The following is an 18,587-nucleotide window of genomic DNA, read 5'->3' as shown; positions in this document are numbered from 1 at the left end:
ACGCACATCGCTGGATCTTATCTCTCATTTATGATGAGCGCACAGCAACAATTGTTTATTTCAAGGGCATGAAATCCCGAAACTGCCACTTCACAAACGTTGAAATTAAAAATCTAAAACACAAGCCCAATCTCTCTCACGCCGCGTGAAAAAAAGTTATCACACGGAAAACTACGCCATTAGGGTTTCAATCTTCACGCACTAACAAAGCGCGTGAAGAGAACTTTTGTGAAACTCACCAAAGCAGAAAGAAGGGGGCGTCCCTGTTTATCAAATTTGGGGCGTCCCCATCCTTCCAGCCATCGTCGAATCTTCAAATTTTCCCTCACTTTCTCTCCGTTTCTCTCTCTCGACACACACATATAACATAACACACACATATATATCAATTTGCTTCTTCTCACTTCTCTCTGTCTCTCTCTTCACTGTCTTCCATAAGTGAATGCAGTAATAGCAAAGGAAAATGGGGATGAAACACCGATCGCGAGCAATTTATCTCACAGAGGAAATCGATTAATCTATTCTAAAGTGGTAAATCTTTTATTCCTTATAATTATATGTGATATGTGTATATATATGTCGTATCATTCTGATTACTGCATGTATGTTATGTGTGAATTTCTATATGAGCAATGTTGGTCTGCTCATTTATATATGGTTTGTAACTAATACCAGATTACTTACCATTGAAATTTGATTCTAATTAAGTGCAATTTATTCTACATCATACTAATAAGCTGGTAGTTTATATTTTCTAGGTTTGTGTTTCTGGGATAAACTTGAGTCTGCAAGTGGATTTCTCAAACTTACTTCCCAGGCAAAGTTTAGTGAGACCTTGATCAGGTAGTAATCATACTTCTGCATATCATTAGTGGGATAACCATTTGTAAAGATTGTGTCTTGCTTTGTATGTATGGTACTCATGAATTGTATAGTGTTGTTTTAACGGTGTTTTTTGGTTGCGACTTATTTGTTGGATGGAAATTGGGCTTGGATTGAATTAGATAGATGGAAATTGGCATATCATACTCCTTCTGTTTGATAAAATATTTGTATAGTACGAATGCATCATTGCCATCTCGTCTTTCTTGTTCAGAGTTTTTCATTTTGCAATCAACTACAGTTGCATGCCACTTTTTAGGAGTTTGACGATTTTGACTAGAACAACTCACCTCCACCCCAATCGCTGTGTGCAAAGCCCTCCTATTTCTTTAGCATGATGGATTGCACAATTTTAAATTCATACTTGTTTTTTGGATTGTGTGTGTTTTGCCGGCAGTGCACCTTTAATTGTATAAGAGGATATTCATGGAATATGCATGTCAGCATGCGATATTGACCTTTTGTTTTGGTTTTTAATATATTGGTATGTTAGATACTCCAGAAAAGTGGCTGTAGGGAGTGAGGAGGGAGGGGGAGAGAGAGATTGGTGTGTCAGACCTATATAGACACTTGGAATTTGTTGCATCTGTATTTACGTCGAGAGAATGGAGAAGACAATTTTTTTATGTTTGTTTCTTTTTCTTAAATGGCCTGCATGAATAAGCGTGTTGGCAAAGGTGGTAGCTGCAACTGGGCATCTTGGGTTCTCCCTTGAATCAAGTAGTTCGTGTAGTTTGCAGTTGATTGTCTCTTGTAAGAGTTAATCTTAACTCAAAATGAGTTGGGGACCATAAAAAACTTATTGTTTAGTTAAACTTACTATCTAGTTGTTGTTTTTATATCTATGCATATATTAAAAATATATGCGTACATAGATGCGTCATTATGGTATTGGTTTGGGGAATTGCCTTGTCTGATACCAGTGCCATAGTCAGTGACTATGTTGCCATCACGTCCACCCAAAAGATGTTTGTAAGATTTGGACATAATGGAAAACAGTTTAGTTAGAAGAGTTAATTGCCTTAATACAAAGATCTTTTTACATGTTGGTGAAGAACTTTTTATGACTTGGGTCTTTTTTGAACAAGAAATGTAATTCCTTCCCAACAGGGATTTCTCCAATGAATATCTTATGGTTCTGCGAACTAGCTCAATGTACTTAAAATTTTTAAAATTTAACAAATTAATCATAAAGGTACATATCACGTGTATATTATGTATGGTCTATTAAATATTAATATATAATAATGGGGTTGGGGGCATTAAAATACTCTATGGACTTGGGGTTGGGGGACCGGTTGATAATTTTTCTCAAACTCACTACTAAGAAATGCCTATGACTAAAGTGATTTGAAAAATATTGGGGGGACAATAGCCCCCCTTAGTCTTCATAATGTTCCGCTCCTGGTGAGAATGATGTTTGCCCAAAAGTTTTCAATGGATGGAAGTTGGTGGTTTGTGACTTGTGGGTATTTGTATATGTATTGGGTCTTATTAATATTTGGGGTAATTGATAATTGATGTATAGATTTTTCAATATATCAGTTGCTTAGACTCTAAATATCTATTTTCTCTGTTATTCTGGATAGTTTTTTCAAACTCTTCAAAACCATGATTTTGCTATTTGACTGAACCCCACTTTCTCTCTCAGTTGGAAATGAAAAGACAAGTTCCTTTCCTATTTGTGTCTCAAATTCAACTTGCTTCTTGTTCTTTTAGCAATCAAATCTCCATCTGTTAAAGTTATTTGTGGATTTTGTATAATCAAAATTCCGGATAGTCTAGGTAGTAGGTCTTTGCGTTCAAATTGCAGGATCGATTAGGAAACATGAGATACTATGAAATGAACAAAAAGTTACTTGTATATGTGTGAGTGAAAATTGTAAACAATTTATAAAAAAAGGTAATTTGAGGAAATATAGAAAATTTGGTTAGTCCTGTCAAAGGGTAAAAAACAAAAAAGTTCGGGAACTAAAAGATGTATACAAACAATGAATACATGATAGAAAAGGCACTAAACAAACGGAAAAAAAATTGAGTGGAATGATCTAGTGATGGAAAATGAAATTGCAGAAATTATTTGACAGTGTATGCAATTTGTAGAATATGCTTAATATAATTTTTTTATTAATAAATATTGCAGAATTTATGTATCTCATTTTAATTTAAAGTTTATAGATGTTTGTGGTTGATACTTGATAGGAATCTTGAGGCTCACTCCTTTAGAGAATGAACAAGGGAAAAAAATAAGAAAAATTCAATTGATTTGGGAGTTGGATTGAAATGTATGATATACATTTGAGGGTGGTTGCAATGCACGATCCTGATTGCAAGTTAAAGAGTTTATTTTGGGGGATCGAGTTGTCACCTGCTGATTTAGAAATGGATTTTGAATTTTCTTTTATTACCCTTTGTCCCATACTAATGACTCGGATGACATTATGTATTAGGCTAAAAGGAGAATAGCGGTTACCTCAAGGAAGCTAATGAATTACTAAACTCTGGAAACTAGGATTCGAAAGATCAAAACTTATTCTTTATACAATTGAGCAGTTATGGTTATCTATACACTGTTTAAGTACCCTTAAGGGAATTAATTACACAGCATATTCTCAGGGCATTAGAAGGAATATTCTTAACCATCAGCAACTAGTAAGCAATCTACCGTTTCTAGAGGATCTATTATTTCTGTATAAAGAAAGGACTTTGTTAGACAATTAATAGGGAATGCATTAAAATGCTGTAAAGTAAGGAATTTTATCAATCAAAGAGGAAAAACTTATTCTTCACTTGATCAGGCAACATTATTGTGTAAACATCTTGTATATACATGTTTGTTATTCTTTTTGTTATTATTATATGATCGTTATTAGGAAATGATGTAGTTTATGCTGAATGGACTCCTCTAAGTAGTGATGTACCCTTCCCTGATACATGTTAAATGTGTGTTATATGTCTACACTCAATCTCTCATCTTTGAGGTTCAGGTACTAGAATGGGGTAGAAATACTTGATTCCAGTAAGTGAGGAAAGTGCGCATCATGGAATAATCCTGGTCTGCATATTTTTTATTTTGCAAAATTTGTGGATTGTTCCTTGATACATGTTAAAATGTGGATTGTTCTCTAAATGACTCCTTGACAAAATATTGATGTGAATGAACTATGAATCATGGGAGTGATTTTAGGAATCTTTCCTATGTCATTTTATCACATGTTTGTATTCTTTCACCTATAAACAGAGGTGATAATTGTATACAAAGATTAAGAGAGAATATTATAAAAGTGGTGTAGCCCTTTGGGTTCTTTGTCGCGTGGATGTAGGCCCTAGTGGCTGAATCATGTAATATCTTTGTGTTCTTGTTTCATTTTTCTCTCCACTTATAATTTCTCCTAGGTTCGGACCCCTATTTGGGGTATTCCCTTCGTGTCTGAAATGTGCTAAGGGTCTCTCAGTGCTATTTGTGACTTGTTTGGGCTGCTGGTGTGTTTGGTAGCATTGTTCTTCGCCTTCGCCGCGTATTTGGTGTTATTTGTGACTTGTTTGGGCTGCAGGTGTGTTGGGTAGCATTGTTCTTCGCCTTCACCATGTGTTTGGTGCTATTTGTGACTTGTTTGGGCTACCGATGTGTTCGGTAGCATTGCTGTTTGCCTTCACTGTGTGTTCTGACAATTTTATTTTATTTTTCAAATCGTTGGAAAATGATCCGTTTCATGATTTGATGTGCAAGCTGGGTGTTATTTCCATACATGTGGAGGGGGAATGTTGGAAGATGCTATTTTTGGAGAATATCATTATAGGAGTGATTTAAGCTCTTAAATCACTCCTTGACTTATTATTGATTTGAGTGAATCATGGACTGATTTTAAGAAATCTTATTTATCTCATGTTTGTATTCTTTTTTTTTTATTTTCCTAGTTGATACTCACACAACCCCCGCAAAGGAATTGTTTTCACCCAAGCACATGTTTGTATTTTTTCACCTGTAAATAGAGGTGATAATTATATACAAAGATTAAGAGATAATATTATAAAAATGATGTAGCCCTTTGGGGTCTTGTGCAGTGGATGTAGTCCCTAGTGGCTGAATCAAGTAATATCTTTGTGTTCTTGTTTCATTTCTCTCTTCACAGTCATCACTTATATTTTAGTATTTGCAACAGTTCTTCCTTGTGCTGGTTCTTCTAATATCTATTGTTTCAATACCGTTCTATAACTAAAGAATGATATATATGCTAACTGGCTAGAACTATGCTTTAACATAAAATGATTTCTTAGTGTTGTGACTAGTTAATATGATTCCTCTTGTTATGACTAGTTAACATGCTCTACTTATAAAAAAATAAAAAATAAAAAAAATTGACTAGTTAATATGCTTTCAGATACTTTTCATTTAAAAAGTTTAATTTCATGTGAAATATTTATTAGAAGTAAAGAACTTATTCCTATTATATGATTTTTGTCTAGGTTTTTGCTTTTTGCCACTGATGATGGAAACTCAAAGCCACTCAGAAGATACCGGGCAAAGAATTATGCTTCCACCACCAGCTGGAACTTTTGAAGATCGTGAAGTTCTTATCAAACATGTTCGTGACTTTGGCGCTAACCAAGGATATGTGGTGACAATTAAGAAGTCTAGGAAGGATAGAAGAGTTATACTTGGTTGTGACAGAGGAGGTGTTTATCGCAATAGGCGTAAGATTGAAGAAAGCAAGCGCAAAAGGAAAGCATGTTCACGCCTTATTAATTGTCCTTTTGAAGCCATAGGTAAGAAGGAAGATGACGCATGGGTACTTACAATAAAAAATGGTGAACACAACCATGAACCTCTAAGAGACATGTCTGAGCATCCTTATAGTCGTCGTTTTACTGAGGATGAGGTCAGGCAAATTAAACAAATGACTGAAGCTGGCATAAAGCCACGCCAAGTTCTTAAGGCTCTCAAGCAAAGTAATCCAGAGCTTCAGTCAACACCAAGGCATTTGTACAACCTCAAAGCTAAGATCCGTCAAGGACATATACCAGGTCAGACCCTTATCCAAATTTTATTAGATGAAATAGCTGATGGAGTGGCCTGAGTGCTGTAATATGTACCATCACAGCCTTTTGGTTGGATGATGCAGCTCGCAAATTGACCTTATGATTAATATGTTCTTCATACATGGATGTAAACTGCTTCTTGGTTAAGCAGCAAGATTTTCAGACTATACGAAACTTCATTTTCTCGCTAGTCCATTGCAAGGAAGAAAGTTTTTGCTTCATAAGGTCTACGATTAACTTGACTTCATACATCGATCATAAGCATCATACAAGTGGGACGGGTATCATTCATCCCTTTCGTTATGTTTTTATATGCCGGAACCTGAAATTGTAAATTTTATTTTTAATTTGATTTATGGTCAAACAGAAATGTTAATTTATTACCTATTGAAACTCAAAGAAGTGGCTTTAATAGTTATGGTCGAACTATGTAATTGGTCCCTTCCTCTGATCAATGTTTTCAGATACTTTTATATTATTTAAATATTATTCTCCCGGAGCCGTTTCTCAGCTCTTTGAAAATTGGGATAAAAAGAAAAATAGCGATTGAGTGGCATCTATATCAGTTCCAGTGATTTTTATTTTTAGTTTTGTTCTGTTGAGACTAAACGATAGCTGAATTGATGGATGGTCATTTCATAGTCCCATAGAGTGATCTTAAAATTACTAAATAATCTGTTGCAGTCGTAATTCTCTTTATGATGAAATGTGTCTTCTTTTTTTCCAGAGAAAAATTTTAATTCATGGAGACCTAATAGATCTGTTCCTATAAGTACATCTGCCGAGGCATATGCACAACAGAACTGTCCGGTAAGGTTTGATATGTAAGGAAAAAGGGTGCTGTAATTAAAATTATCCTTTCCTGGATAAAATCTCTTTTTCCCCTCCCTTGCTGCTCTATCAAATTTATCGAGGATTCAACTTTCTTTCTTTCTTTTTTTTCCTTCAAATTTTTTGGGCCTGCAATTCAATTATAGCTGAAGGTTCCGAATCTTATTGGAGGGAAATTTGTGGATTCACAAGCGTGTGCAATCGTTGATGTTATAAATCCTGTAAGCACATATATGCCACCAACTTTCAACTCTTTTTCTCTCTCCCTCCCACCCCGCCGAAGAACTATTCATGGCAGTGTAGTTTTTAATTGTATTCTCTAATTAGGCTACACAAGAGGTTGTTTCTCAAGTGCCTTTAACTACATATGAAGAGTTCAAAGCTGCAGTTAGTGCAGCCAAACAAGCTTTTCCTTCATGGAGAAACACATCTGTTACTACTCGTCAGCGTATTATGTTCAAGCTCCAAGAGCTCATCCATAGGGATATCGTAAGCGCCGTGGTTAATTTTTATATTCTGTTTATATTGAACTGACAATGTTTTACAAGCGTTAAAGAAATTTAACTTATTTTCAGGATAAGCTTGCCATGAACATTGCTATAGAGCAGGGGAAGACGATGGATGGTGCCAAAGGTGACGTCCTCCGTGGTTTAGGTTAGTACTTGCAAACATATCTGTCTTTTATCTTTTTTTCTTCCTTCATCTTACCATCCCTCCCCACAAAAAATGGAAAAAGAAAAAGAAAAAAATTCCAGAAGATTGATTAGAATCTGAACTGAAGTTATTTGACTGTGCTCCTTGTATTCTTGGTTTGCTTGTAGAGGTGGTTGAACATGCTTGTGGAATGGCAACTCTGCAAATGGGGGAGTTTGTTCCAAACGCATTTAGTGGAATTGATACGTATTGCATTAGAGAACCACTTGGTGTTTGTGCAGGGATATGTCCCTTTAACTTTCCGGCAATGATTTCATTATGGGTATGTCTGTTGTACTTGTCCTCATATCTTAAAATTTGTTTTCTGTTTTCCCTCTATTATTTGCACTCAAGCTTGGTACAGATTAAGACTTTTGTAACGATTTATCTTTTTGAGATGCTTTTGCATCACGCATTCGGTAATTCTCCAGAATAGGAGTGCAAATTTAAGATCAGGCTTTGGCTGAATAGTCTATATTCTGAAGTGGTTGCTAAAGAACTTTTCTGCCGTTTATATTTTATTTGGGCGCTGTAAGCTTTTCTTTTGTAATACATGAATGTGCACTTGGCTGAAGATACATGGCTGTGTTTACTACTGTACTGTACTTTTAGGAATATTTGTTTGAACTCTACAAAGGGGAAAGAACTAAGATATATATTTTTTCTTCTAACTACTTATTTATGGTTTCTGCAGATGTTCCCCATTGCAGTTACATGTGGCAATACATTTATTCTGAAGCCGTCTGAGAAAAATCCAGGTGATTGTCACCCCTTTTGATGTTTCTTCCATATATTCTTATCTAAAGATTTGGAAAATTAATGTGCATTTGGTGAGATACTGATATCCTTTTGAAAAAGTGCACTCGCTTGTACTTGATGCTGGTAGCTGGGATTGAGGTTTCAAAGGGGTGGCATATTAACCCGGGATGTTTAGTTTTAAATAACTACCATTGCTTGGGATAAGCTTTAAGCAATATTTTTAGGCTGGCAGCCAAACAAATTTATTTGGATAAGGAGACGTGTCCTACGCATGGCTAAAAAGAAATGTACCTTGTTTTTTTATTTTTATTTATTTTTTAGCTCTTTACACATTTCTTAGTGTGGCAGGCATTATGTGATTTGTTTTTCAACCACAGTTTTATGGTTACATATGGAACACATCTCTATAACTTCTCGTCTATCATTCTAATGTATTGTTATAGTTCTATTTTTGTTTCTACCTTTTATTTTTAATATTTATTTCATTATTTGGGCAGTATAAGGCTAGACGTGGGTAGGTATGGCAACAGGGGCGGGGGTACCCTCCCCCGTCCCCGCCCAAAACCTTTTAACAAAAGTCCGCTTCCACCTCGTCCCCGCCCAAAACCTTTTAACAAAAGTCCCCTTCCACCCCGTCCCCGCCCCCGCCCCCGTTTAATTTCCCCCGCCACCCCGTCCCATTTAAAATTCCAAACCCTGCAATAACGTCAAAGTACTTTAATCATTCCATGTAATTCACTGATTCGTTAAAACATGACATACATCATCATAGTTATAGGTATAACAAATAGATATATGTAAATGCATATAAGAACCATATATGTATATATGTGTAGGGAGAGAATCAATTTGGTAGATTTTGAGTTTGTAGTTAGAGGAAACTGGAAAGCTATGAAAATGGATAGGAAAAAGTCTCTCTCTGATTGCTTATGCAGAAGGAGAGTAAGTGACGGTTTGTGACTAATCTTTATATGATACAAGATCAGGGAAGATGCACATGTCGGATAGTCGCACTGGAGTGGTGGTGCCGGTGACAGTTAGGCTGACAGTGACAATGAGGGCCGTGAGGCTGAAGGAGCTCTCTCAATAGTGAAGAGACTCAAGACCGCTGATTTGAGAAACTAAAGGAATTAGGGTTTTTAGGGTATACAATGTATAAATACCAAGGGTTAAAGAGTAAATTCTCAATATAAACGGGGCGGGGACACCACTGAACCCCGTCCTCACCCAAAACCAATAAACGGGCATCCATAACTGGTTTAAACAGGGTGGGGCGGGGCGGGGTGGGGTAAATTGCCATCCCTAGACGTGGGTGCTTTTGGTTGTGCCATGGGATCATCCTGACGTGTCTCGAATAGTTTAATCATAAGTAAATGTTCTTCTCCCCTATTATTCTTGCCTTGAAGAATACCTGTGCTAATTGGTGTGGATAATGAGCTGGATTGGGCCTATCATGGTGGATACTAAACACCAACATTGCTAATAATTCTCAACTGTTGAACACAAAGTGCCAAAGTTTATCAATATTTTTTTGCTGCTTAAATTTATTCACACTAATTGTAGTAAAGGTTGTAGGCAATTTATGAATGTTAACTGTACTGCATGTTGTCAATATTCAGCTTTTTTATTAGTAGGAACACACTACTGAGAAAGTCCTTTTTCTCGATTTTCACCAAACTTGTGCTTCCAATTTCATTGTCTCATTGCATTGCGATTTTAGGAGATGATAATTTATGTAATGATTATGATTTGGGTTAAAAATTAAGTTGATTCAGAGCCCTCACTTAGCAAGTCATCTTAAGTTTGGCTAAATGATAGTTATGAACAAGAGTTTCATTAAAGTTGTCACCAGTAACTGGAATTTTTCACGCAAAAAAAGTTTCTATTAGAGTGTCCTCAGCAACAAAGTTGTTTGAAGTGGTGTCTAATAGATAATAAATTATGAACAAGAGTTCATTGCCACCATTATGCTCACATTTCATACTAAATAGTAGCCATTAGAAAAGTTGCCTTCAGTAAAAATTTTGACGGGGTTAATCTTTTGGGCCAGGCCATGCATATCATCTAATTGCTTAAACCAGAGACCAGACCTTTTCCTAATCATAATTTTGTTTTCTTTTTTTTGTTATCTCTGTTCATAGTGCCTACTAATAATATTATGGAAAATGGGAAATGTTTTATTTTATTTTTTGTTTGCACACGGATAACATCATACAAAGATATGATTTCCAGAGTGACAAAGCATACTTCATCATTCTAATGTATCTTAGGCATGACCCCTGCAATATTACATGGATGACGGGTCAGGTTTTCAGAAAAAAATAAAATAAAAAAAAGAAGAAAAAAAACGAAGAGAAAAGTAAAGAAAAGATAGGGTAGGTTATCAGATAGAAGAAAAAGATAGTACAGGTTTTGATTTTACATTATGTTGCAGGCATTTTGATCTTTATGTTTCCTGCTACAAAAGCACCTGCCTATTTTTCATTAGCCATTTAATTTTGGCATTTTTTTGGTATGTAGCATGCATTTTCATCTTTATCTTCTTTTACATTTTTTTCATCAGTTACCTGTGTTGCTGCAGGGGCTTCAATGATACTTGCAGCATTAGCAATGGAGGCTGGTTTACCCGATGGGGTCTTAAATATTGTTCATGGCACCAATGTAAGTTTTTCTTCTAGGCAGCTGCAAATTTTACCGTACATGACCATAAGAAAACTATTAATTAGAATTTAGATTAAAGGATTTTGTTGTAAGCTACATTTTCTTTTTTCAATATTATGATCTTTAAACTTTTATCAGGAAAAAATACAAGAAAAAGGCGTTTTATAAAATGTCTTTCCATTTTTTTGCTTTTTTTTTTTTTTTTTTTGGTTTTAATATATACCTTTATCTCTGAGCAGGAGATTGTGAACCATATTTGTGATGATGATGATATAAAAGCTGTATCATTTGTTGGTTCAAATACAGTAAGTTAATCCCACTGATTTTTGTAAATTATGATTAGAATTATACACACATGTTTATACACGTACATTCACACAGACATTAAATTTGTTGAGGCTTTCATAAATTATCAGAATCCAGAATATCAGATTCTCGTTTTACCCGATTTTCAGTTTCTAGTGCGGGGCTAATAATGGAGAGAAATATAATATTTTTCTATTGAATGGGGGCATCATTCTACATTGACAAACAATTTATTGTGCTTTTTCTGAAGAACTACATTTGTTTACTATTTGTAATTGTTTTATAGACTGAAAGAGTATCTACAATAACAGTAGTGCTTTTTTAGCTGTTGGATGTGAGTTAATATCATTGAACTGGTAGTTTCAAGGGACTACCAGTGGAAAACGACTGAACATAAGAAGCTTATGACATGGTGTTCCATATGCCAAAATTCTACACCCTCACTACTGATCACTGAGAAATAAAAGTGTGTTTTCTGTTTCCATTGTAATATGTTTAAGTATAGTCATCTTATACTTTTTATTGAACTTTTAAGTTAGATTATTGGCATTTTGGCAAGTTTTTATATATTTATGGTGATGTTGTGGTCCGAATTTGGTGCCAAGTCGCAACTTTGGGGGTGCTGTTTTTTGCTTGCAGGTCGTGGACCCTATTTAGTACTCTCTTGTAGCCCCATATATAAGGGTGCGTAGTGTTTGGAGTGGGATTATTGAGACACTGAAAATCGCAGAAAAGAGAGTGAGAGCTAGGGTTTGGGGGGCTGAAACTTGTATCTCCAGATTTTCGCACAGTGAATTTTCGCCGAATCTTCACTGTGAATGTAGGCTTTGCCGAACCACGCAAAATCTGTGTTCTTTGTGTGTGGCGTGTTTGTTTTCTGTCGTGTTTCTTGGTTGTTTCTTGGGTTCACTACGTTTGTCGTAACCTTTATTTAATTTTTTATTTTGTATATAATTTCCTCTATTCACCTGGTTCAAGGCTGGCATGCACATATATGCCAGGGCAGCAGCTGGAGGCAAACGTGTTCAGGTGAATTCTGTTTCATTTGCCTTGGACCAGGCTCTGTTATGGCTAAATTTAATTAAGAACTCCTGTTTTACTTATGTTAGTTTGATAATTTTTATTGTGCTCAAATCCTTAGTCCAATATGGGAGCCAAAAATCATGCTGTTATCATGCCTGATGCAAGTGCTGATGCTACTCTGGATGCTTTGGTTGCTGCTGGTTTTGGTGCTGCTGGACAGAGGTGCATGGCTCTCAGCACTGCTGTTTTTGTTGGAGGTTCCATCCCATGGTATAATAGTTTTTTCATTTACTTCAACCTTTTTAGTAGAGGCAATTGCTTAGTACAGCAGGCTCAATTCTGGGCAGCCACCTTGCGCAAATAATGCCAAAGGTTAAGTCTATCTAGTTCACCTCTCCTACAGTCTCAATTAATGGGGACCACAATGGGTAATGGACTTGAAACTTTTTGGTATCTTGTTGGCATTTTGATATTTTTTGGTCAAGTATATAACCTTTTTTTTTGGTGTTGAGACCTGAGGGGTCATAGCTTATAATCCCCTTTACATACTATTTATTTTCAACTTATCCTGTTTTATTCTAGTTATTTATAAATTATCATCACGGTTGTCAAGCAGATGTTTCTTCTTCTTCTTCTTCTTCTTCTTCTTATTCTTCTTCCTCTCTCTCTGTTTTTTTTTTTTTTTTGTTGTGTTGGGGTAGGGCGAGGAGTTCAATAAGTTTCACACAACTTTTCTAAGTTTTACAAGTATTTCCCGCTCAAGTTTATCATTAGTTCATTTCACCCGTTCTGATCTCAAATTAGGTACAATTTTCACAACATTGAGGTGAATTTTGAGTCATGTTGGGTATATCTCTCTGTAGGGCTTGGTATGAGATGATAAGTGAAGCTAGGTTTAGCTTTCGATTCCACCTTGAGTTTTCTTTAAACTGTTGCAAGTTAAACCTGTGCATTAGGTACAATTTTCACAATTTTAAGGTGAATTTTAAGACATGGTGCATACATACCACTCTGTAGGGCGTGGTATTAGATGATAAGTGAAGCTTGGTTTAGCTTTTGACTCATTTGAGTTTTCCTCTCTCCTGGCTTGCAAGTCCAATCTGTGGAGACCTTTTTCTTCTGTAATTTACATTAGGTTCTATGCCGAGAAATAATATAATTTCTTCCATTCGATATAAAATGACTTTTACTTTTGAGTTTTGAGGGACTAAAGTTGCTGGTCAATGAAGCGTAAATCAATTATGTCTTAGGAATTTAGGTTACTGATGCACATAAATATCTAACATGAACAGTGATACTCTATTTCTCCAGGGAAGAAGAACTTGCAGACTGTGCCAAAGCACTTAAAGTAAATGCAGGAACAGAGTCTGGTGCAGATGTTGGACCAGTTATTAGTAAAGAGGTGCTAACATATTTAGAAAATTTCATCAGTTTGTATGCCTTATTCATTGAGTATAAATGGTAATCCTTGGGTACATGAGGAGCCACATTTTGATTGCTTAAAATACGGTTTGGGGTCAGTTTGATATCATCTGTTCATTTTAACTATTTGGTTACTTCTGGAAAACTGTGTTATAATTTGGTTATTTGATGTACTTTCCGAATTCATAGGCAAAGGATCGAATATGTAGATTAGTTCAGAGTGGTGTTGAAAGTGGTGCGAGACTTGTTCTTGATGGGAGAAACATTGTGGTACGTGTTGTTGTTGTTGTTTTTTTATTTTTTATTTATTTATTTATTTTTACTGTTATAAATGTATACATTTTTAGGCGTTACCAAATCTCGTTGTTGATTTCATAAAATCTGCTTGAACATATTCTGTAGGGCATATGCTTTTATTGAATACTAAGTACAGACAACTTTCTTGTATTGATGTTTGATGTTGTTCCTTACATCAACTTCATTCTATTGTCAAAACTCTGCAAGGCATGCTTTGAAATCTTTCTGTGGTCTAGGACAGAAAACAGATTTAACCGGTTAAGAAGATGTCACCATGATCATGAGTAGAGGAGGAGAATGATGGGATTTTACTTCTTATTGGCCCAAGCTCTTGGAAAACTGGAGTATTTCATATAAAATATGTGGCATGAAATAACATGCTGCACAATCAGATACTAGTTTTAACATTCTAGACATTGAGTGATAATGTTTGGTTTATCCAATAATTTCTAGTACAATCATATTATAGCGTTTATCATTTGATGTATGTGTGCAGGGGTGAGTTGATAATTTTAAAATTGACACGTGACTATGACATGTAATATGTTTTGCCTACAGCTCTTTATATTTTTCTTTCTATTGGGATTTCTGAGGTTTTTTTGTTTTCCTTGGCTGCAACAAGAAACAATTTTCAAGGATACGTTAAAAAAAAGAGGCTTTGCTTGGGGATTGGGGTTGGGTGGTGGAAGGTTGGAAAATTATTGAAACTGGAAGTTGTGGTGAAAGGTTGGAAAGTTCAAGAAAAAATGTTATATGGAACATAATGGACTCATTCTAAATGGGGGGCTTCGTCCCCGAACATGCTCTGGGAATGTTTTAGTACGTTTAATATGTAATGAACTTGCAATATGCTCAACTTTCCCATGTAGTGTTATGCCATTTGTTCTTTTACTACATTTGAGCACTCGAGATTTTTTTGTAAAGAATTTATTTTGACAAAAAAAACAAAAAAAAAAAAAAAACGGTTGAAATCATTCGGTATAAAGGAATCATGCTGTAAGATGATCCTATAAGTTTACAGATTGTAGGGACTTCTGTGTTTAAAGGATTAAGACTCTTAACTGCTGCAAATTTTATAAATTGCACTTAGGTCAAATGTTATGAGGTGTATAATATGCTTCATACCCATCGGAAGTCCAAAGACCTTCTTCTTGTTGAATATGGGCTGAAGTTGGCATCACATTCAATACCCTATTATCTTGTCTCTCTCTTCCTCCTTTTTTTGCAACATTGCTTCTGCTCATTGGTTTAAAAATCTTGGACTTCTCTCTTTTTCAATATTCTGGAGCTTGGCCCATTTTTCAGCCTTTTACAACTTATACTTTCTTCTATAGGTTCCAGGGTATGAGCATGGAAACTTTGTGGGTCCTACTATCTTATGCGATGTTACAACCAACATGGAGTGCTACAAGGTTTCTCCTCTCATGCTTGCAATGCTTATATTGTATTTTCAGAATGAGCAGACGAATATTTTACTCTTCTCAGAAGGAGAAAAGTTGAACGAAAAACCTTAGCACATACTTGACAGTACTTTGTGTTTTGTTGGCAGGAAGAAATCTTTGGACCAGTTCTCCTTTGTATGCGGGTACTGCTAAATTAGTGATAGATTCTTTTCTGTTAATTAATTTAATTGCTTAAGCAGGAGATTGGTTAACATATTCTCTTTCTTGATTACAGGCTGACAGCCTAGAAGAGGCCGTAACTATTGTTAATAGAAACAAGTAAATGCCTTAACTCTTATTTTTCTTACTTCATATGGTGGCCTTTGTGTGTTTGTAACATGTATTATGCAATATTTATTACCTTTTTTATAAAAAAAAACTGAAATGGAGAATGATTGATATGGTTGATATTATTTTTTTCATGAACCATATTTACCCTCTTCCTCTTTCCTTAATATTATAAATTTAAATTTGTCATAGATACCATTTTCTGTTATCTATTGACATTTTTTCTTTTAACAATACATCAAAATGCTTATGGCTGCAAAGAGTTGAGCTGAGCCGAGCCAAGCCAATCTTTGATTTGTTCGGGCTTGGCTCTCCAATGTGAGAGATGTGTTTGAGCTCAAGCCGGGCTTTTAACAGGTGAAGCCTGAGCTGTTCGTGAACAGCTTGGTTCATTTGCAGTCCTAGACATGTATATTCAATGTTTGCCTCCACAGAGCAGAATCTCTTGAAATACTTTTGTTGTTTTATGATCTCGTGTTGTTACAGGCATGGAAATGGAGCTTCCATATTCACCACATCTGGTGTAACTGCAAGGAAGTTTCAGAATGAAGTTGAGGCAGGGCTGGTAGGCCATACTATTTCTTCTGGCTTGTAGATCCAAGAATTATTTTAGCCTGTTTATGCTCAAACTCCGTAATTTGTGTTTCTTGTAATGAACTGGGATTGACTCAGGTTGGGATAAATGTCCCTGTTCCAATTCCATTGCCATTCTCCTCATTCAATGGATCCAAAGCGTCTTTTGCTGGTGATCTCAATTTCTGTGGTATAATCTTTTGGTGCTCTCTCTCTCTCTCTCTCACACACACACACACGCACACAGATGATTCCATATTTCTCCCCTGAAGAATAAACCCTAAACAGCAGCCAGACATTTTATTTTATTTTTTCAAAATTTGTTCCTGAATTGCAGGGAAGGCAGGGGTACAATTTTACACGCAGATAAAAACGGTGGCACAACAGTGGAATGACTTACCAAGCCGAAGAGTCACACGACCTCTCCCTCCAACATCTGAGACAGAAATTACTAGTCGAGGAGTGTCCCTACTGCAGCCTATAACATCCGATAGCGATTTACCTAGCCGAGAAGTCTCTTCAGCATCTGAGAGGGATTTACCAAGCCGTAATGTCTCACTGCCCTTGCCTCCAACATCTGAAAGGGATTTGCCAAACCAAGGAGTGATGCCATCGATGCATCCAGCAATGGATAGGGGGTTACTTAACCAGGGTGTGTCACTAAGTGTGATTTCAACATCTGAGCGGGATTCAGCAGACCAGGAGATGTCACTAACTATGCCTCCAGCAAGTGAGAGGGATTTACCAGGACAAGGAGTGTCATTTTCCATGCCTCAAACATCTGAGAGGATCAATGTACCTCAAACGTCACAGTGGGATGAACCTCTACCAGTAACATCTCTAAGGAAGGAAACCATTCTGCCAACTTCTGAAAGGATTTCTTTGCCATCAACATCTAATGATAACATCGCTCCAACATTTCAAATGATGGACAGTGGTGTGGCTCCAACTTCTGAGAGGGTATACATGCCTACATCTCGCAGGAATGACATTATGGGTCCAATGTCTCGCAGAAATGACAGTATGGTACCAACAACTCAAAAGACTGAAACCAATGGATGTCCAACTTCCGAGAGAGTATATATTCCTCCAATATCTCACAGGAATGAAAATGTCAACCCAACGTCTCAAAACTCGGTCATGCACCCAAGCTCCGAGAGGTTATACTTGCCGACATCTCTCAGGAATGACAGTATAGGTCTAATGTCTTTGAGGACTGACACTCCTATTCATCCAGCTTCTGAGAGGATGTACCTGTCAACAACGTCATACAGGAATGACAACATGGTTCCGTCACAAAGGACTGCTTCTATGACTCCAAATGCTGAGAAGATGTATATGCGTTCAGCAATGCAGAGGAATGACCGTATGCCACCAACATCTGAGAGGTTATACGTTCCTATAAATCTTCAGAGGATGTATGCTCAAACCCCAATAGTATCAATGGATGAATATCCTGGCCAAGGAGTGTCGCTGACTTTGCCAACATCTAAGAGGTCATGAGATTCAACTCATAGGCTATTTAGTTTTTTCTTTTTCTTTTTCTTTTCTTATCTAAGGAAGTATTCAGCCCTTCTGTTTCTTTTTGGTAAATAATTAGGGAACTCTAGTCGGTGAACTTACAAATGGCAGAAAAAAGTTGTTTTCCACCACCACACCCCCCCCCCCCCCCCCCCCCCCCCCTCTTTATAAACTTATATTAGAATGTGTTTCTTGCTTATTTAATGTCTCAGAGAGCTCATGGCAAAATGTTAGCCCTTCTTATCATTTACTACGTGACCAAGATGCTTCTTCATTTTCTTCTGGCCATTTTGGGCATATTGTCATTGGGTAGACATGTTTCTGAGGCTGATTTGGTTCTCTCATCACTGTGCAGCAAACTATATCTGTGAAGAGTAGCGTTGCTATAAGTTGCATCTAGTGTAGGTATTTCTTAATTGTCGAAAATAATCTTCGAGGAGCATCGATACCCATCTTGGGAAAACGACATTGTTCTTTCATTGATGCTTGTGAAGGATAAACCTAATTTATTTTATTTTATTTTTTTGGGTGTGAATTGGCACGTAAGTTTCACTTGGGATGAATTTCTCCACTCTCCACTGTTTATTCCATAGTTTTGGAATGTTGAAGAATACAAGTCATGCGTGGAACAGATGAACAAATATTTTAATGTCAGAAGCATAGTTGATTTAGTGACACAGTTTCAGTTGCTTGCAGGGTCATTTGCTGGAAGTTTATTTAGCTGAAGAACAAGAAATTAACCATTTCCTTGTGTCAAGTTTATTTGGTTGACTGTTAAATTGATTGAAATATACGAAGGGAGGAGATAACGTGATACAAAAAGTATAAGGAAAAATGAAGCAGCAGCAA

At 36.3% G+C, this 18,587-nt stretch overlaps 1 protein-coding gene across 3 annotated transcripts; it reads left to right on the top strand.

The window, feature by feature from the left end:
• Positions 1–262: 262 nt before the first annotated feature.
• On the top strand, positions 263–17,843 carry LOC132282939 (methylmalonate-semialdehyde dehydrogenase [acylating], mitochondrial-like). Of its 3 annotated transcripts, XM_059784783.1 has the most exons (21): positions 263–531; positions 759–843; positions 5,350–5,907; positions 6,650–6,732; positions 6,900–6,974; positions 7,081–7,242; positions 7,329–7,407; positions 7,575–7,729; positions 8,141–8,204; positions 10,787–10,866; positions 11,106–11,171; positions 12,151–12,201; positions 12,314–12,465; positions 13,507–13,597; positions 13,807–13,887; positions 15,249–15,326; positions 15,464–15,499; positions 15,592–15,635; positions 16,131–16,209; positions 16,317–16,407; positions 16,555–17,843. In XM_059784783.1, the coding sequence occupies exons 3-21, from the start codon at positions 5,370–5,372 to the stop codon at positions 17,718–17,720; spliced, it is 3,171 nt and encodes a 1,056-aa protein (XP_059640766.1). In that variant the 5' UTR covers positions 263–531; positions 759–843; positions 5,350–5,369; the 3' UTR covers positions 17,721–17,843. The 3 variants fall into 3 exon arrangements, with proteins under 3 accessions (XP_059640766.1, XP_059640768.1, XP_059640767.1); XM_059784785.1 differs by lacking the exons at positions 263–531; positions 759–843 and adding an exon at positions 6,006–6,203 and having other exon boundaries at positions 5,863–5,907; XM_059784784.1 differs by lacking the exons at positions 263–531; positions 759–843; positions 5,350–5,907 and adding an exon at positions 5,917–6,203.
• Positions 17,844–18,587: the final 744 nt, after the last annotated feature.

The sequence above is a fragment of the Cornus florida genome, unplaced genomic scaffold (genome assembly GCF_030987335.1).
Source record: "Cornus florida cultivar Cherokee Brave unplaced genomic scaffold, ASM3098733v1 CherokeeBrave_3.0.0_Hap2_Chr11, whole genome shotgun sequence".
Lineage (NCBI taxonomy): Eukaryota > Viridiplantae > Streptophyta > Magnoliopsida > Cornales > Cornaceae > Cornus > Cornus florida.
Note: the sequence above shows the minus strand (reverse complement) of the source record. Positions and strands in the feature narration are given on the sequence as shown.